Raw genomic sequence first — 20649 nt, 5'->3', positions numbered from 1 at the left:
TCTGTGGGACCCCCCAGGATGAAAGGTTTATGGCTACCGTTTTATTCTTGTTGTTATTACAGACACATCAATAGATCACCACCAACCCCTCTCAGTCTCTGCTTTACAGCATCCCACAGAGATTGTGACCTTTCATGGCCTCTGGTGCAGCAGCTTCATGGATCCTTTCAGCGAGGCACTGAAAAGAAGAGGAGAGAATTTAGCAAAACCCCTGAAAGAATTTTTTTTTTTTCTCTTCCTTTGTGAATTCAAAGTTGTGAGCAGTTGTCATACCATAGCAGCAGCAATAGTAAAACAAGTTGCATATCCCAGCAAACCTCTGCTCAGCCTCCTAAGCAAGCTGTCAGGTTTTTTGATAATGCTCTGGCTTGTTTTTAAGACCTGCTTTTATTCCAGGAAAGGCAGGAGAGTGAGAAGGGGGAGAGGGAAGGGAAAATAAAATTTAAAAAAAGGAGTGTATCTATAGCTAAATCAATCCAGTCAGTGTGTTCTGACCTAGATTCAAAGCGTCTGATCGTTGTGTGCAATAGGTTGTATAAATTCAGAGGCCCAAAGACAGCAGGATCAAGTTTCAGATGAGAAGTCTGGTGGTGAAAGTGTGGCCAAATCCCAGCGCTGAAGCAGGACAGAAAAAGGGCAAGAAAGCCCCACTGGAAGGAGATGGTGAGAAGCAACAGGGAGCTCAGGGGGACTGAGACACAGGGCCACATTCCACTGCCCTCTCAAGTTTTCAGTAGGAATTGAACCATTTGTTCACTTATTGAACTAGGAGTGCTCTGTGTTTAGAAAGTTATTTCCTTAATAAAAAATGCGTCCCCCTTAGGCAAAGCTTCAGTGAGCCTCTGCAGCCCAGCAGCCCAACCTTTAGAAATCCCTTGAGGAAGAATCACCTGCCTTTTGCCTCTTATGTTTCTTCTTGATTTTTTGGCCTCATTTTGTTTTGGGGATGCACAGAACCCTCCCAGCCCCCTGCTCTCCCATCTGAGCCTCACTCTTTCAAAGTAATGCTTTAGGTCTTGCAGGTTCCAGCACTGGATTGATCATAGAGCTTCCCATGCCTGACAGGGAACCAGAAACTCTCCCAAGCAAAGCCCTGGTCCAAAGGCAATTGAAATCAGTGGAATTATTTCAAAATATTTCCCTTGTGCTGGGACCATTTGGGGTGGCCAAATCTGTTTTCTTCTGTACAAAAAACTCCAAGCAGTTCAGGTACCCAAGGTGTAGAAAAAGTTGTGCTTTAAGCTGTGCAGCCAGGAAATAAGTGACACCTTAACTGTCACTGCTGTCTTTTTCTTTGGTTATTTTACCCAATCCAGGAAGAACAGAGAAAGTTAGATTTTATAAATTATTTCTTAACCAGCTCAGAGGCTGGACATGGGTTTTCTGCCCCCCCTGCTCACAGTCTGCCCATCAGATTCCCTTGAAGTGCCAGTTCCACACTGCCCATCTTTCCCTTCTCCCTTTCCCCACTGGTTGCATTTGCCTAATATGATTTTTAAGGTATTTATTGAATTTTTAAAGGAACTTGCCTTTCTATGTGTGATTATCAATTTTCCCCCTTTCATTTTCCTTAGGTCAACATAGATATTTTTGCCTGCTTTTTGGCTTCTCTCTATAAGAGGAATTATTTCTCTCTTTCAAGGAGAATTATTTTGCTTGGAGAGGATTTATAGCCAGATACAGATATTTCTAGGCAAAGGTGCAGATTTTAAAATTGCGAGGGAAAAGAAATATATTGTCCCTTAAAAATTAACACAGTTTTTATTTTGAGGGTAAATGGATCCCTCCCATGGGTTAGCAGCAACTTTATGACTGAAAGTAAAACATTCACTTAGTCCTCTTTCTTAAAATATGTATTATAGTTAATATTTTAAAGAAAACTGGGCTTAAATCTAAAAGTCCAATTGAACTTTATAGGTACTTGTCCTCAGTCATCATTAGTTGTTTTGAAAATCCATTCCATCCTCCTGCAGACATTTATAGTTTGAAAATTCCTACTCTGTCCTTTCCAGTTTAATTCTTCCAGTTGTTGTTTTTTCTGCTGCCAGTGACTCCAGACTCTTTTTTTGTTTTCAGCAGAAGTTTACCTCACTGCTGGAGACGTGCTGTAAAAATGACACTCTTTATTTCCACATTGCATCCTTAGAGCAGATATAATGGCCTGGTTAGTTCTTCTCTTGTGCTTTATAGCTGGAATTATTGTACTTTTACTATTTCCTGTGTAGCCTCATGCAGTGGACGGTGAAATTGGGTGTGCAGAAGCAGAGGTGTAATTTCCCACCCTGCGGTCACTCGAGCAGCAAGAAGGCCTGATGTGCTGTGGCTGCCTTTGGCAGTGGCTCCTCAAAAATCAGGTTTTTGTCTTTGTCACTGGGTAGGAAACATCAGCTGTGGGTCACCCATCCCTGACAAAGCAGTTTGTGGGAAGTGCTGCCTTTCCTTGGTGGCACTTCCCTGCCATGGTCACCAGAGCTGTGCCTTCCACCACCCCTCCTACAAACTGCAGGCAGGAAAGCCCAATTCACCCAATCCAGAACTGGGGGAATGCTGTCAGAACTGTGCATTTCTGGAGTTTCCATCTTTCTAATCCACCATTACCTCTGTGTTCATACTGCATACAGGTCCCCCCTGGCTGCCCACAGCTCTCCAGTCTTCTTGCCTCACATTGCCACCACCTTGTGCTTTCTAATGCGTGTAGCAAAAAGATTTTCCTTTGCTTTCCCTGGTTAAACCTTGGCACAGCCTCACTGCTATGGCTTCAAAATTACTTCTGCAGGGGAGATTTTGGGTTTTCCTCCCTCTGAAAGTGTGCATATCTGGGTGTTTGACACTGTAGACCAAGATCCAACCCTGGCCACCACACCATCACCTGCTCTGGCCCCCGTGGAGAGATTCCCTTGGAGCTGCACCCTTTGCTGCCCCAAACAAGCCCCAGGGATTTTTAGCCCACTCCAGCTCTTCTCTTTGTCTTGTTCTTGCCTGCTGTCAGCTTCCCCAACAAGAAATGATGAAGATAAATCTTCAGCAGCAGAACAAATGCAACCGCTCTTTACAACTCTGGTTATTTTAATTTTTTTTTCCCCTTTTCATAAGGGGGAAAAAAGGGTTTCCTCGTCTCTTTTTGTTGTGAATTAATGCAGCTTTCTCTTTCCCGGTTCGGCCGCCTTTCCCCTGCCCTGCATTCTGTCATTAAGCACAATCTCTGTCAGCTTGCTTTGGGTGAAATTAATGAATTTCTCACAGAACTGTTAATCATAGAAGCTTTGGTCCGTGACATGTGTTATAATTCAATGGGTTTTTAACCTTCGCCCCGTTTTGGTAATTGGCAAACGGCATCATTTGGCTTTTATTAAAGTGGAAGGCAATGCATTTTCTTTGTTTGCCTGGACAGACTCTGGCAGGGAGACCTGTGGGGCTGCTGACGCCCAGGGACACGGTCCCACTTCCAAGCTGGCAGGGTGATGGGGCTTTGAGAGCTTTATCAGTTCAATATGGACCCCCCTGGCAGGAGCAGCTCACACCACAGGGTGCAGGCAGGCTGGAGGCAGGGCCCAACCCAAGGGGAATTTGCCCTGCCAGTGATGGAGACAGTGAGGGGGGATGTGCTGGCTCGTGCCTCTCCTTTCTCTTGGGCTTACCTTAGGCTGGAGCAAGGGTTTTCTGTGAACCTCTTGGTTTAGCTTCATTTTGACCCTTTCAGTCTGAAAAAGGGGCTTGCTGGGATTGCTGTCAAACCCAGCAGTACCGAGGAGATATCACTGAAGGGACCATGGGTGACACCACTCCTGTTGTTGCTCTCATGGATCAGGTTTGAAGGCAAACACCTTCTTAAGAAACAGCTTGATCCTTCTTCCTGTCAGCACAGGTTCACCAGTCCCCATCCAGCCCCATGGATTTGGGCAGATATTAAAGATTTTGTGTTAATACAAGAAGACAATGTGATTTAGCTGAAGACTGAAGAAGACAAAGTCATTGTCACCTTTTCAATTTTCTTTTTTTTTTTTTAATTTCTGTAACAAGAAATATGGCTAGCAGCTTCTGCATATATGTAGAGAGAAAGAACCTGCTCTTGCCTTTAGAGTAACCTCTAGAGAGGAGAACACAAACCCATTGTAAGGATAAATATGTTAGAAAAGCCCTCAGAAGTCTACATGTGTTGGAGCTGTGTGGATGGTGGCATAGGACAAAACGAAATTGCACTTCAGATCTGCAGGCCAGGCTGGTCCAAAATGTGGAAAGGGGAGTTATTTGTTCTGTCCAAGAGATAATGTTGTAGCCCTTCTCCTAAAATGTGCCCACCAGGAGCTTTTAGGCTCACCTGAGCTTAGATCCGTGTCAGAACCATCACGAGGGAAACAAATAATTAAGGCACCATGATAAGATGAGTTCTTGGAAAAGTGCTTGACCTCGGGGTTAGGAAAAGAAAGTTTGGCTGCTGCAAGCTTTTCAAGAGAGGAAGTCCTGGATTGTTTTTATGTGAGGAAGGAAGCCCCACTTAATTGTTATAATTTTCTATAAACATGTTAAAATACAAATGTTTCGAGGATTGTGTCACTAAAGCTCCAATTTAGCAAAGCCCTAAGCTATTTGCTTACATCCCCCTGTAGTCAAATCTATCAGTGGGACTTAACTGTGCTTTTGAAGTTAAGCACATATTTAAGTGCCTTGCTGAACTGGGGCCAATATTGGCACAGAGAAATACAGATTTAGAGCCTAATGACTGAGCTCGTTTAGATTTGGGATGGGCAGAATGGATTTGAATCAAGTAAGAACTGGCTCAGAACTTCAGCCTACATGTGGAAGCTAACTCAGTCCAGGGCTTTTTGCATCATTGAAACAGCCTTCCTTGATCTGTTTTGAACATGCAATGGAATGTGTGCAAGAAATCCTCTGCTCCTTGCACTCACCTCAGTGTGAAGATGTTGTTTTAGGAAATTGTACACTGCCAGGGCAAGAAGAGGACCACATGAATCCTGAAGGGGACCTGGCAAAATAAACACTTGTCAGGGAATGTCCCCAGCACCAACACTTGTGCAAGTAAATCCTCAGCATAGTCCTTGGGTGCTCTGTGTAGCTTTGCTCCAGACTACTTTGTGCTTTGGTAAGGATTTTTGGGAGTTAGGATAGACCAGGGATGATTTGAAATTGGCAGTTTTGATGAAGTCACATGATTTTGACTGGAAGAAAATGGGATAAACTGTCCTATACCAGGAGTCAACATGAGTTAAAGCTGAAGCAATTTTATTCTCAGATGCCATTATATTGTTTCTTTCCTGAGGAATGCACATTTTCTGGAACATGTGATGATTGACCACTGCTAAATGGCAGTACCCATGCAAGAGCTTCTGTAATCCACAAATGGATGTGATGGGTTCTTTGTCTAAACTTCCTACTTGGAGATATTAATTTCTCCTTCCTATTTCTGCATTTGCAGAGCTCAACTCAGGATCATGACTTCAAAATTCATTGGGATTTATGGCTGACAGTAGCTGATACCAAATTGGAACCAGTAGCTAGAGAACCAGAAATATTTAAATTAGAAACATTTGGTGGCAGTGGTTGTTTTCTTACAAAAAGTGAATGGTTGTATTGTTTGTCACTGAAGTCATTCATATAGAGTTACAGACAGAGAGAGCTGCCCAGATGATCTGCTAACCAAGGCATAATCTGGAGCCTGGAGGGGGTGGCTAAAAATGTTCCCTGGCCATTTCAGAAGACCACAAGGGGACTTGTAAACAGAAAGAAGAACATCACAATAAGTGTTTCTTAATGCTTTTGTCTGTGGTGTTTCAGTTCTGTAGGACTTCTAAGCCCAGGCTTGCTCATCTGGTGTCCTGATCTGAACTCCAGAAACCAGATTATTTTTCTCCTTTACATTGATGGAAATGAAAAGCGATGCCACTGGCTGCGGTGACGTTGCTTCAGATTTCCCTCTGTGCAAATTACAAGGGTTTTCTTGGGCTCATCCTTCCCTCTGAAGCCATTCAAGTCTGAATTCAGTGCTCCACTAATTCACATAAGTATTAGATTAAATAAGTCTGCTTTTTTTTTTTTTTTATTATTTTTCCAACTTTGAAGAAGGCTTTCAGATTCTAAGGCAGTTTTGCAACGGGCAGTCGAGGTTTGCAGTATGTGCTTCTGAGAGTGGCTTGGCAGTAGCGCTCTTTTTTTTTCCCCCAGTGAGTCAACTTCCTCAGCACTGCAGCCCTGGCACAGGAGACACTCGTGCTGCTGCCTCACCATCTGAGAAATGGAGGGGAGCAAAGTGAGAGTTGGCTCTCAAGGGCCAGTTTAACTGGGATGTGTAACATGGAGGGTTCCACAAAGCATCATTTGCAGTCTCACTCAACATCCAGCATCAGATGCTATCACTGATGTCAGCTGAGGACTTACTCAAACAGCAGGACATGAGGTTGGTAGGGTTAGGAAGAGGTTGGTAAGGTCCTGCTCTGCTTGGGGACCTGCAGGGTGTGAGGCTCATGGTGTGTAAGGAGTGTGTAAAGCGTGTGGTCCACACCTCTGCATCATTCATGTTGAGCATTTGGAAAGCAATAGCACCTGGCTGTTCTCCTCACCTTGTTTCTCAGGTGATGGCACCTGGGCACAAGGATGTGCTGCTCACTTGTTCTGCTCTGCTCCATCCACAGCCCTGTCAATCCTTACAGACTGAAATCCATGGCAGTTTAAATCTGTACCTCAGGCTGTGAGATGCAGTGACTGGAAAATGTGTGAAGTCCTTGGTTAGTGGGTGAGGATTCTCCTGACAGCAGGATCACCCTGGATAGGTCAGCTCTGGCACAGGATCATCCATCCTGCAGAGGTGATGAGCATCACAGCTGTGATGATAGCCAGGGGTTTGTTGCATGCAAGGGTATGGAGTTGGCCAACACAGAGGTGGAATTCTCCTTCCTCAACTCTGTCAGCAGCAGTGCTTTGTGCACCAATATTTTATTTCTGAATGTGGAAATTGTTTATGGCTCATCACACTCCAGGGAAGGGCCAACACTGAACAAGCAACCTTAAATTACAAGCAGTGGGCACTTCCCATATAGCACTAGTGGAGGACGGAGAAATGAGTTGTACAGGTACATAAATACTGTCATTTAATCTGATCTAGAGCTCAGTAGAGACATGTGCAGATGTGCTTCTCTATCAGTAACATGGAGATAACAATACCAGCCCAGGTGTCTCGCAGGGGTGTCACAAAAATTAATTAGATAATGTCTGCACGGTGCTTTGAACACAGCAAAACACCACGTACATGATAAGTCAGGGTTTACTAAGCTGAGCAGGGCTTTAGTGGCTGTTAACCCTTTTTTCTAGTAGACAGAAATAGCTGCTTGTCATCTATTTCAAAACATATATATTGATACATTGCTTTCCCTTCTTTCTATAATTTTCTCTTTCAGGTTCTTCCCTAAACAACCAGATGGTGAAATAAGTTAACATTTTCCCTCCCCAGAACTAATTTAAATATATTAAAATTAAATTAATTACTAATTTCATCAGAGAAATATCAGAGAAAGGACTTGTAGGGGTCCTTATCCCAGAAATTTCATCTCTATTCCAGAAACACTTTGCACATAGAATAATGGAATGGTTTGTGTTGAAGGGAACTTTAAAGGTCATCTGCAGTAAACAGAGATGTCTTTAGATCTGATTGCTCAGAGCCCTGTCCAACCTGGCCATGAATTTTTGCCATGGAGCATCTCTGGGCAACATGTGTCAGTGTTTTACCAGCCTCATTGTAAAAATATTTCGTCCATCTCTCTAGGCTAAATCTTCCCTCATGCTTTATGATCCTCAACATTTTCATTGCTGTTTTGTTGAGGGACTACCCCATACTCACATTTGAAGATGTGCTATAATGACTCAGGTCATCAGAGATGGGGAAAGATTTTGTGTCAATCAGACATCTCTGTGTATATAAAAATTAAACAAAAATCTCTTTTTAGCAAGTTGTGCTAAATGTTACAATAATTTTCCAGAGGGAGAACGGACAGTTTCCATGGGGGAAAGATTTTATGGATGGCAGGAGAGCAACTGGAGAGATCTGAAATGACAGCATGCTGCTGAGCTTGATAAGAGCTTATCAACACAGCTACACAATTGATGTTTGGTGTTCCTCGTGAAGTGGAATAAAATGAATGTGATGATTTCAATCGAGCTTCTGAAAGATAAGAGTGTCTATCACAGAAACCCCCCCTCACATGTGCCCACTTATCACTGCCAATATCAGCACTCATGGATTGAGCAGATTTAAAATTGGATGGGGCATGAGGACTGCTCTTGGAGGGAGTGTTTTCACAGGAGGGATGGATGGATGGATGGATGGATGGATGGATGGATGGATGGATGGATGGATGGATGGAGAAATGGACATTCATACAGGAGTAGGGAGGTCATAGTGCAGTTGGATATTGCAGAACAGAAGGTACTTCTGCAGAATTGGCAGACTCTTCCCTTTTGCTACAAACCCTTTAATTTGCTGTCTTTGTCACCACTGTGCCCACTGCCTCTGTCCTTCAGGACCTGCACCAAGAGGCTGTGGAGCCCTTTCTTGAGCTGGGCTCAGAACTCTCTGACCTGAGAGTCAGTCACTGCTCTTGTGGAATGGGTTGAAATAATCAAATAACAGCACCACCGCTCCTTGTCTCCCTCCCAGCTGTGTCCACCACTCCTGTGAAGCCACCGACTGCCAGCGGCTGGAGATCGAGAACGCGCTGCTGAACTGCACCGGCGGCAGCGGCTGGGACAGCGGCGCCCAGTGCAACGTCAGCTGCAGGGCTGGCTACATCCTGCACACCCACAGGGACGATGATCTCGTCAAGAGCCAGGTTGGTCCTGCCACGGTGGCTTCTTTGTGATGCACAAGGCCAGGATGAGCAAACAGCTGTGGAGAAATTGAGGGATAACTCAGGGTAGATGCTAAAATCTCAGCCCGGCCTTGGGATAAGGTCTTGTCCGAATGCTTGTCGTGAGAACAGGAGCCCTTTGACTCTGTTGGAAGAGTTACTGGCAATGAGCAAAGCTCAGATGTTCCCTGCATTTAGAAATTTTCAAATCAAAAGGTTTCTGTTCAGTCCTTGTTTGAGCTCACTGGCTCTACTCAGCCAAACCAATTGGTTTGGTTGAGTAGAGGGAGTAGAGGGGTTGGTGTTTTGGGAATAGGGTGCTTGTGTTTTTGCACAACCAATTTCTGGGTAAAATACCTAATTTTGAGTCCCTAGATTGAGGCTAACAACATATTAACTCCTTTGCAGCGTTTCAGTCCATCTGCTCCCAGCCACACCCTGACATGTACAGCCTGGAGGGCACAGAAGAAGCGCCCAAACCTTTTTGCTTCCAGACAAATCACCAAAAACCTCCCCCAGTGGAGCAGGAAATGCTCCCCATCCTCTCTAATCCATGCATTAATAATCCAGTCCTACAAAAGCAGCACATCTTCATGCAGTCAGGGGGGTATTGAGAAAAACTAGCAATTTGTTTAAACATTAAAAAGAAAAAATGCAAGTGCTTTGTGCTGGGGGAGGTGGATGAGGTGCACGTGCAGCATGGCCCTGGGAGCAGGATGCTGGGGACAGGGGGATGTAGGGCTGACACCCCACTTTGTGCTCCCATCTCTACCACTGCCACATCCTCTGAGTGAGACATGGGGGTGGTTTCCCCCATCAGCACCTTCTCTCCCTGGTGGTGGGGGCAGCACTCACATCTGGGGCAGCCTCACATCTGGGCCAAGGGCTGGGGCAGCCACACTCAGCAGCCTGTCTGTACTTGTGAAATACTGTGTTCTTCATAAGCTCACAGAGGGGGGAGACAGAGTGGAGAGGAATGAGTCAACCCTTTCAACTCAATTACAAAACAAATACAGGACCCCACGAGCTGGGGCCTCTTCCATCCTAATTGGCATCAGCACCAGAACCCCAGCTCCAGCTGAGCATTTTTACAGAACAGAAAACCAGTTCTCAAAATGAGCCCGAGTGGCTGAACCAGGAAATTGTTGGAAGGGATCTGTACATGAAGGATCACAAACCAAACAAAACAGCCTGAGCATGCTTCACCAGCCCTGTGTTATTTAAATGCAAGCATTACCTTTTGGGGAGGCTCAGCCAGCTGGGCATGGTTTTGCTGGGAGAAGTTTGGTTTCAGAGCCTTGATCAGACTCATATGACAGGAGCAGAGGATTTTAGCACCCCTCACTAATGTGATTCACTGCCTATTACAACATGCTTCCTCTCACCCTGCTCTGCTATTGCACTTCGTTGTCTTTTCCACTAATAAAACCCCCTGAGGCCAGTGGCTTTGTTTTCCTCAGTGCTGTGCATTCACTGTTCAAATCAGGGAAGGGGTGGAGCATCTTAAAGATACCCATGACCAGCTAAGCACATTAAACACGTGCTTTTAAAGTTTTCTTAGTGTGCTTCAGAGATCCTCTGGAAAGGAACAGACAGTTTCTTTCTCTATCATCTTGTTTTATTTCTTTGTGTCAGGTGCTTCTAACCAGAACTTGTGGAACGTGTAGGCAAGAAATGAATTATCTGAGAAAGTCCAGGATCCATGGTCTGGATTTCTCTTATCAAAAGGCATTTTGCTTCTTTCATATTCTCTTCCCAGCTTCAATTCCTCTTCCAGTCACAAACATTTGGGGGTGAGAAAGGGCACATGGTTGTCTGTGGCCAGAGGGACTTTCTGTCATGGCTTGCATGAAACTGTTCCTTGTTTCATTTTTGTCACTTAATTGGTTATTTCACTTGTTTGACTAATTGGAGGGTTTAGAGATACACTTTTTCTCATTTAACTGTCAGTGTGTGGGGCTGCCTGAGGAAGAGGAGGAAGGAAGCAGCTTTGCACACGTTGATGTTTCACACTCATGGGTAGGAAGGAGGCTGGGCTGAGGTGCAATGTCTCAAAGAGCAAACTGACCATCAGTGGCCCATGACCACTGCAATCTGGTGAAGGTGATCCACAGAGCAGTGGAAACACCTTCATTTGGCATCTGAACTACGTTTGTCTTCCCTATTTCATTGAAAGACAGGAAAAAAGGGCAAAGAGAGCGACAAAAAGTGACATTTTTAAAAGCACCTTGGTGATGTAGGGGCACAAGTCACATTTCAAATCAATCTTTTACATCTAAAGGGTCTTTGAAAAGTCTTCTTAACAGTTTCTGCACTTTCTAGACTCTGTGTCTTCTAAGCCACCATTTTAATCAGTTTTAGTGCAAAACATTCATTCATTCCCTCTCTGAGAAACTCCCATCCCAAATTCTGTTAAAACCCTGTAGAATCACCAAACCCTAAAACTCATCAGCACTCTATGCAGCAGAAACTCTTTGCTGCTTGAAAAGAAAAAGAAAGCTGAGCTGTTTACAGACTCTTGGGCTCTCTCTCATCCTCATTTAGGGACTTCAACAACAACAATAAAGGGGTTTGCATAGTGATGGAGCAAAATCCTTCATGTATCTTTCTCACAAAGAAGATCTTGGGGATGTTTTCATTCTCCCTCCCTGATTTCTTCCCACCTCCCCCCTTGACAACTCCATCGCTCTTTCTTGTCTTCTTCCTCTTTCCCCCCTTTGTCTTTCACTGCTTCCCTCCCCCTTGTCCTTCACTGAAAGCCCTGCTCATTCAGTGACTTGTTGTCATCTCTCCTTGAAGCTACCACCACTGCTGCTCTGGTCAAGAGGTGTTATTTAAAACCCAGCAGCTCCCTAATGTTGTGCAAAGGCATCATCAATCATGCCAGGAAAAGAAAGCACGGCTCATGTGGGTTCAATTAGAGGCACAGTAGTGGGCAGAAGTGGAAGAATACTTAGAGGGGAGGGCACAGCTGTTCATTTTTAAGGAGAGGAAACTTCACACGTGAAGCATCGCTTGAAGAAGGGGCTGGCTAGGATCTTGGGCAGCAGGAAGGAGACATGAATTCTCCCAGGCTGTTAAAAGTCCCGAGAAACAAATCTTTCTGGCACCAGATTTGTTTAAGTTTGCATCCTCTTCACTGTATCTTTGGAGGCCCCTTTTCTCTCCCCCCTCTCTCCTCCTTGCCCACCCTCCCTCCTTGCTCTTTTGGAAGGCAGGACATGAAGGGAAGCAGTTGCTGTGATGCCAGTCAAAGCAGCACAAAGTGCCCAAAGTGACAGCTAATAAACCAGCTGAGAAAGCCAAGTGCTTGGTGTGGGCTGCTGTGAGCTGGGTGACCTTGTCAGATCAGACAGGCGAAACAGGCACGTGCCTGCTCTGCTCCGGGTGGGAGAGCTGCACAGGCACAGGCAGATGCTGCCACTAGGACCCAGCACCAGATCCAAGGCTGAGTCTATCAGAAATACCTTCTGGGTGTGGCATGGAGCTGGGGAGGGGCAGACAGGATCCTGCTCAGCAGCCAGGGGTGCTGTCCCTGGGTGCTGCAGGGATCCCACCCTCAGGTGTGATGCTGAAAGAGGGGAAAGTCAAGGTGGGTTCCATCAGCAATAATTTCTGTGGTGGGTTTGTCCTCTGTGCTTCCAATCAGAGCCACTGGTCTTTGTGTCCATTGCAGGGAATGCTCTCTGCTGTGTCCTGCTGCAGAATTACATGTCCTTCAAGTGATGACATGATAGACATGCTCTAAAATGTGCCATTATTATGTCTGACCTTGAAAACCTCAGCTTCCATCATACCAAACATGGAACAAATTACTGGGAAAAGCTGAGTGGCCAGGGTCTTACCTCCAAGGGCACAGCTTCTCTGCTGGGGAATGGCCTTTCCAGTGTGCCAGGAAGAGGAAAATCCATAGGGGTCTGAGAGGACTCTTACAGATTAGGCTAGGGGCTTTGTGGGGAAAGTACCATGGGCAAAAACCCAGAGATGAAAATGTGGAGACTCTAATTAATAACATTTTGATATCAGGGTCTAGAACAGGGACACAGACAAAGGACAGTGAGAGTGTGGCTCTGGAGAGGGATCCCTCCCAAAGAGAGGGGATCCCAGGCCTGTGGCACTTCCAGCAGGCTCTGGTGTCCTGCTGCTCTCTGCTAATAAAGGCCATGGGCTGCAGCTGAAATACTCTCACAAGCGGTAGCTTGGGCAAAACAATCCTTTTGTAAGGTGTGACTGTCATGCACAGATATTGCTTCTGTTTAAATTTTTGTGTTATATTCTCATTTCTGTTTCTTTGGTGCTCTGCAGATGTACATCTGATGTGCAACCCTTCATTAGAGAAACTTCCTCATGCACCACACTTTGTTTCAGCAGTTCTAGTAGGAACACTCATTTATTCCTAAACTAGATAACAGCAACACCAATAACTTAATTCCTGGAGCTGAATCTCTTATCATTGATACAGCTTCCCTCTGCTCATCATGGATCCAGTATCCAACATGAAACTATGCAAGACCCATGTCTTTTCCATAACATTTGGATAGCCCCTGACATCATTAGCTTGAGTTTATTGACATCAATAGCTTGGGTTTATGTTTTAAGTTCCAGCAGCCACGTTGCTGCTGTGTTATTTGATAATAGCATCTGTTAATGGGAAATGGATGGATGGCTTTGGTGGGTGCTGGAGCAGCTCATCCTGGAATGCTGGTGGTTTGCAAGACATGGGAATATGCTGTATTATCCCTTCTCCTGTGGCCATCACACTACAACACCCTGGAATCTTCAGGACATCAACTTCCTATAGTTTATATACACTTTTTAATGGTACAGATATTCTGATAAACAACAAAGGCAGAATTAACAGCCACTGGGGAGTGAAATTATTGGGAATGTGAACACACAGTATCACTTCACCTGATGGCTCTGAGTATCCCAGAATGTGCTACTCTGAGTTTGTAGAAAAGACATTTTTTTCCATCAGCAGTGCTCCCTGTTTAAATAAACTCCACGGTCTAGAAAAGGGGTTTTGTGCCCACTTGGGAAGTGTCCAGTTTCCCAGCTCAGGGACTGCTTTTTCCATTCTGAATGCAACCATATATCAAAGGGAGACAGGTCTGAACTTCTGTTGAAACCATTAGGGTGTTTTTGCAAAAAGGGAATCCAGGTCCCTTTGATGTGTGCTAGAAAAATTCCCTTTCCTTTTATAAACCCAGATCAATGGCCGGCGGTGCAAATCTCCTGTGAGCATACCAGCCCTGAATAAAATATTCCCTGGAGGCAGAGGAGTGCTGCTGTATGGCTTGGTCAGATTCCTCGCCAGCATCTTCCCCTTCTCATGTTTGGGTTTCTCACATTTCTTAACCTCTGTCCCTCTCTTTATTCTGGTGTGAAGGGAAGAGTTAGATTCTTCTAGCTTTTAATATTTTTCCATTTTTAATTAGAAAGTGGATATGTTGTTTACTCAGTTCTCTCTGCCAACATCTGTTTGTCCTTCAGTCACTCAGTAAATTCATCTTAGCTTTAGATGTGTGGCTTCTTTACTCCCCCCCTATTTTTCTTCTTTGCCTCCTAGCACTCCAGGATTCCAGCGTGCTGTGCAGTTTGGATTATTCCTCAGATCCACAGAAGTTTAATTTCTGTGTAGCTGTGATTGTAGAGTGACTTTGAGGAAGTCAGAGCACAGGCCCTGACTCTGTGTACAACCTCTCAAGTGCCAGTTATGGCCAGGACACTCTGGACACTCATGGTAAATTCCTCCTGGAAGAGTTCTGTCCCTCAGGCATTCATGTCCATGGTGTCAGGACAGCAGGGCCCTGGTTCTGTGTGGAGCCTTGGGGCCCTCTGCCAGAGAAGCCACAGCAGCAGCTGTCAGTGTCTGCACACAATGCTGAGGTGGCCCCAGGCACTTCCCCCGAGATCCCCATCCAAGGGTGACTGACACCTCTCGGGAGAGCCTGGATGAGAGTCCCAAATGGCTTCATGTCAGCTTGGCTTTTACATCAAACCCAAAAACAAGTTTGACTACTCAGAAGCACAGGGGGATCCTCTTGGAATGGCTTTGTCACCGCAGAGGTGACAGGGATGGGGGACAGCTGTCAGCTCCTAACAGCTCAGGCTTGTGCTCCTTTCTGATGGCAGGGCAGAGCAGCAGGTTCCCCCCTTGTCTCAGGAGGCCAGACAAGAGTTTGGATTATTTGTAGAGCTGCACTCTTTCTATGGAAGTGCTTTGGTGTCTCACCCCAGAGGTGGCAGAAAATCCTTTCTCTGACACTGTTCCTTATGAGCCTTGGTGGGTTTGGTAGCTGCTGTCTAAATGATGATGGTAGGGACCAGACATGGCTGTACTTAACCTGTGAGCCAAAATTATGGCTGTTAGGCTTGAAATGGTTTTGGTGTCTCCCTTGCTGCCTGTGGTGGCTGTAGCTGTGTGTCTTTTTCCAGACTGAGTCCAGCGTCACCATGACGTGCATGGATGGGAAGTGGAACAAGCAGGTGACATGTGAGCCCGTGGACTGTGGTGTCCCAGACCAGTACCATGTCTACCCAGCCACCTTCAACTGCAGCGAGGGGACCACCTTTGGCAAGAAATGCTCCTTCACTTGCCGGCCTCCTGCTCTTCTGAAAGGTATTGGGGGGTGTCTGTGCAGTGACCTGAGAGACACAGCTAACACAGACTGCTCCCAAGAATACATGTAACTCTTGCTGTTGGTTTAGAGTTATTCATGATATTTTAAGTAGGAAGAATTATGGGACTCTATGGAAGGTTTATTTATATTAGAAGTTAAGTTCCTTTGCATCTTTCTATTACCTTGCTTTGACCTTTCCTTGATTGTGGCTGGCCAGGCAGTAATGACAGGGAATATTGCTTCCATACAACCAAAACATGGAAAAGTCATGGGGATAAATCAGATTGAACTCTCTCGTCTTCTTTCCCATGCTTTGTCAATTTCCACTGTCTGTCTCCCTTCTATGCCCCCTCCATGTATTTGGAAAGCCAAGAGAAGACTGAAAAGCCCCATGTCCGAATGATACAGACCCCATCACTGTTTTTCCTAATTCAACATCACCCTTCTCCTTTTCCACACTCATTTTGCTCTACTCTGACCTTCTTGTCCTCTTCTTGTTTGGCACTCATTACATTTTCTTTTTTTTCTTTTATTTTTTTTCCCCTAGAAATTATACAGCTTGCCACTCTCTGTCCTCTCCTCCTCGATCTTCTTCCCTGCTACTTTCTGCTAACATCCCCATCCTCTTCTCATCACCATCAACTCTTCTGCTCACTGGCACATTTCCCTTTTTGACCTGGTCCTCAGGAAACAAGAAAATTGTTAATTTGAAGGAACTTGTCCATCTTGTAAATAAACTTAACTGCTGTTGTCAATTCAGGTACAAACACTGTATAAATTTTTTTTGTACTCATGATATCTCCTACTCTGTTGGATTCATTACAAACCCCAAAAAGGAAGGCAAGGGAAGTATTCTTCATTTCAGGGAAAGGCTATGTTGATTTCTTCATATATAAGCAAATTACTTAATTATTTTTAATTCTAATGGGAGATAACCAAAACCAGCCAACACATAGTCAAAGTTATGACTACTCAAAGGATAGTTAAGAGAAAATTCACAGTCAAAACTATGACTACTCAAAGGATGGTTAAGAGAAAATTAAGACTACTTTTTAGCAAAAACCTCCCTTTTTCTGTTTATACATTTATACACTCACAAGGCTATCTTCAACAAAAGGTGTTATTTCATTTTAAGTGCTTTAAATATTTTTGAGCGGGCGGTGAAAATAATTATAGTCATCATGACCAACAAGAGCTGATGACTCAGGCAGGGGTTAGCTGGAGGGATGACAACCAACCCCAGATCAGGGGCTGCAGCTCTGGTGTGTAACATCACTTCACTTTTGTCCAGGAACACTGAGCTGTGAGGTAAAGGCTCCGTTTGGTGTGGAGCCATCACTGATGACTAATAAATGTTGTCACTAAGCTTCTGGAGAACAGCATTGGAATGACTCATGCCTAATTCAATCACTGACGTCATGACAGCCACTGTTGGTAATGTCACAGCTTATCGCTTTGCAGTGGCAAGTATGATATCACCATGGCTGGGCTGGGAGCTGCTGCATGAGTCAGAGCAGAGGAACATGCTGGTGCTCCAGAAAAGAGCTCCCTTCTGCACAAAATACCTCTGCAATCATCTGCAGTTGGGGAGGGGAGAGAGAAATCCAGGGCTGATTTAATGTGGCTTCTCTTATCTTTGAGGCCAGGGCAGGAGGGCTCCTCCACATACCTTCCTGAGCCCTCCAGAGCCTTTTGTTTTCTTCTTCTTTGAATTCCAGCCTCATGCCCCGTCTCTCTTCCTCCCCTTGCAGAGAGATGGCATTGCTCCGGGGTTAGCAGTTTGTCAGTATTATTTCGGATAACTCCGAAGTTGGCTCACTGTTGAAAATATGCCTTGTGGGTTGAGAAGAGTTCCTGCAGCAATGCTCAGGGATTTCAATGGAATATTAGGGATTTTTGAAGGGTTAGTGGCTCATAGCTGTGCTTTGTTTCTTAGGAAAAGCTTATTCCTTTTCAACATATGGTATAAAATAACAAAGAATGTAAAATACACTGAGACTGGGCTACTTTTAGCTTAACCTTCTGAAGTCAAGTAGGTCATAGCAGAGGCAAATAGATCTATTGTACCTTTTACCTTTGAGGTGTTGGCCAAGAAAGCTTCCTGAGGAAAATGAGTCTCTAATGAGTATTATGAATCATATTTATCACAGTAGTCCCCAAGGACTGAGAGTCCCCAGCTGAGAATGGCTCCTCATTGTGTTGGAGTAGTGACTCTAATACTAACAGATGCTGCTCCAAAAGGTTCCAAATTGAAATAAAAGGGACAGATTCAGGGAAAAGATATAACACAGAAGCAGAATGAAGAATGTGATGGCACCAAACCCTCTGTTAAAGCCATGGCTTTGGAGAGGAGGGGGTTGGTGTATGAAGCAAGCTTCCTTTCAGAGAGGAACAAAATAAGGAAGAGAAATACAAAAGATGACAAAGCCCGTGTGGCTTCCCCTATGCTATAGCATTTCCTGAAATAAGCACTGCCTGCCTGTCACCTGAAAGCAGAGTCCTAAATGATTTAATGACATCATCTAGAGCAAGAGAACACACAGGACATATGAATGTTCAATGCAGCTGAATTCGTCAAATCGGCTGAGGGGGCTTTTGATATCTTATGGGTGTAACAACATTTCAAAAGAAAATAGTCCTGCTGAACATCGTTAACTTTGCTCACTGTTCTTCTCAGGAAACAACAGCAACTTGACCTGCATGGAGGATGGGCTGTGGTCCTTTCCTGAGGCCCTGTGTGAGCTGATGTGTCGAGCACCCTCCATCGTCCCCAACGCGGATCTCCAGACCTCGCGCTGCCGAGAAGACAAGCACAAAGTGGGCTCGTTCTGCAAGTACAAATGCAAACCAGGTTACCATGTCCCTGGATCCTCCAGAAAATCAAGAAAGTACGTGAAAGACTAAAGCTATGCCATCAGCCTGGTTCAGAAAGCCATGAGTTACAATGATTTTGGGAAGGGGTTGTTTGTCGCAGACTCCATGTGCCATAGGGAATAGCATGGAGCAATTCCTTCATGCAGATAGCTGTGCAGGGCCAGTTTAGGCACCCAGCTCACTTAGGCGTCTTTAAAAATCCTGACCAGTGCTCAAAAAACAGACTTTACCTTAGAAATGCCCCTTTGATATGCAGCCTGGGGAGTCCCCTTTGAAACCCTGCAGAAAAGGGTTAGTGCTGTCATATACTTCTGACTCTGCACAAACCCACTTCAAACCAACCACAGCCCACAAGCCTGGGAAACTGAGTTCTTGGGAGATGTGTCCAAGGCCAAAAGAGGAGTTTAGGTTGGTTTTCCAAATAATTGTTATTTTTGCTCAGAGACCTCATGACGCAGATTCACAACTTGTTCCCCGAGTGTTAAAAGCTCGAGCACACCCATCTCCTGCAACCTGCTAGCAGAGCTCGGGGGCTTTAGAGGCTCCCAGCTGACTCAGCCACTCACTAAGTGTTGCTTTTTTCTGCACAAAAAGGCGAGCCTTTAAGATCCAGTGCACGCAAGATGGCACGTGGCTGCCAGGCGCCTGCGTGCCTGTCACCTGTGACCCTCCACCTTCCAAGTTCCACGGGCTCTACCAGTGCTCCAACGGCTTCCAGTTCAACAGCGAGTGCCGAATCAAGTGCGAGGATGATGACAGCCAGTCGGTGAGTCTGCCTTACCCAAACCACCCCAGCCCACACAAGTCTGGCTTTTTCATATCTTCCCTGTCTTGGAGAGGCCGAGGGACATTGAGCTCTTCCAAAATCAGGGAAATGCAGAAGGGAAAATCATATTTAAAGTTGAGGGAGAGTCTGAAAATATTATTTTTGTGACAGGAGTAGCAGTATTAACTATTACCTGTAGAGGTTTAGAAGTGGCTGACTTACTGTTTCTAGACAGTAAATGGCAGAAAAATCTGTCACAGTGGCTTTTTCTGGCTAGAAAATCAGGAGCAACAAATCAAAGTAAGTAGAATGTGAGTTATCTACACTTATCCCATGTATTCATTCTGTTTTACCTCACTTTTCTCTCCAGTTCTTACCATTTTATGTCTGTGTGTCGTGTGATAATTTAGCACCATAGGGATTACCACTATTCAGGTGAATTCTCTCTAAACTTCCATGTTTTTCTGGCTGTGAAGGTGTCGTTTGGCATCAGAGGTCAGATCCCCATCTGGCACAAATCAGTGTGTTGCCTTTGGCTTCCTGGGAGCTGTGTTCACTGATATGAGAAGGTCTGGCCTCTACTATCTTATTTGAAATGCCTAGTTTTCCTCACCAGAGGTAATTATAGTTTGTGAGATAAGTAAGTTCTCCCAGAAGTGCTGCTGCTGCTGCTCCCTCTGCTTGGGAAGAGAAAGTGGGGATGTGGAAGCTGCAGCAACTGCAGGCACTGCTTGGAGCAGAGTGTGCTTTGACAAGGGCAGTTTCATATCATCACAATTCAGATCATCAGACCATCAGATCAGCATCTGAGAATGCTTAAAAAGGTACCAACCCTGCTCTAGGAGCAGCTATGTGAGAGACACCTCTGGTACCTGCTCCACATGTTAAAAGCCCCTGTTCCTTGTCCTCTGGCCTGCCTTCTGCATGGTGGCAACAGGCAGAGCCCCAGCGTTTCACATCAGGGCATCTGGGAAAGTTTTCTTTGTTTAAGACTTGGAGTGAGGTTTTGAGCAGTGTGAAATGAGAACTTGCAGGCATGGGTGCAGAGGAGGTGGGAGCTCTGGGACACAGCAGCTGTGTCTTTGTGCATCCACCGCTTGCTCAGAGGGGCAGCATGGTCTGTGCTGTGTTCCAGCACTGCCAGTGTGGGGAAACTGGGACATCCAGGGCAATGACAGCTGGTGGAACGGGCTTGTGTTTGCTTTTAAATGAGGTGAACATGAAGAGGAGCAAGCAGTGGAGTCAGGGTTATAGCAGTAATGAAGTAAGCTCTGGAGAGATACAACTCTGTCTATTCACTGGGAGGGAGAGGAGTGACTGCTCAGCTGCGAAAGCACCTTGGGCAAAGGAGCAGATAAAATCTTGAGAAAGGTATTTACAGTGAAAAGTATTTTCAGATATCTCAGAAAATAGGCTACAGAAGAAGAGCAAGAGCTCCTGGCACAAACCAGAACCACTTGAGAGGTGTTAATTATTTAAGGATTAAACCCCACTAAGTCTCTCTCAGCTATATAAGGTGATAATACACGTT

The 20649-nt window shown here is 45.2% G+C and overlaps 1 protein-coding gene across 1 annotated transcript in view; it reads left to right on the top strand.

Moving 5' to 3' along the window:
- PAPPA (pappalysin 1) overlaps positions 1–20649 on the top strand; it is a 181294-nt gene that overhangs the window by 127863 nt on the left and 32782 nt on the right. The window contains exons 14-17 of the mRNA XM_071453626.1: positions 8666–8852; positions 15300–15477; positions 18156–18366; positions 18947–19118. Coding sequence (XP_071309727.1) covers positions 8666–8852; positions 15300–15477; positions 18156–18366; positions 18947–19118 — 748 coding nt within the window. The remainder of the gene's footprint in view (positions 1–8665; positions 8853–15299; positions 15478–18155; positions 18367–18946; positions 19119–20649) is intronic.

The sequence above is a fragment of the Agelaius tricolor genome, unplaced genomic scaffold, assembly GCF_023055355.1.
Source record: "Agelaius tricolor isolate 1412-34295 unplaced genomic scaffold, bAgeTri1.0.p SCAF_37, whole genome shotgun sequence".
Lineage (NCBI taxonomy): Eukaryota > Metazoa > Chordata > Aves > Passeriformes > Icteridae > Agelaius > Agelaius tricolor.
This window is presented reverse-complemented; position numbering and strand designations above follow the sequence as displayed.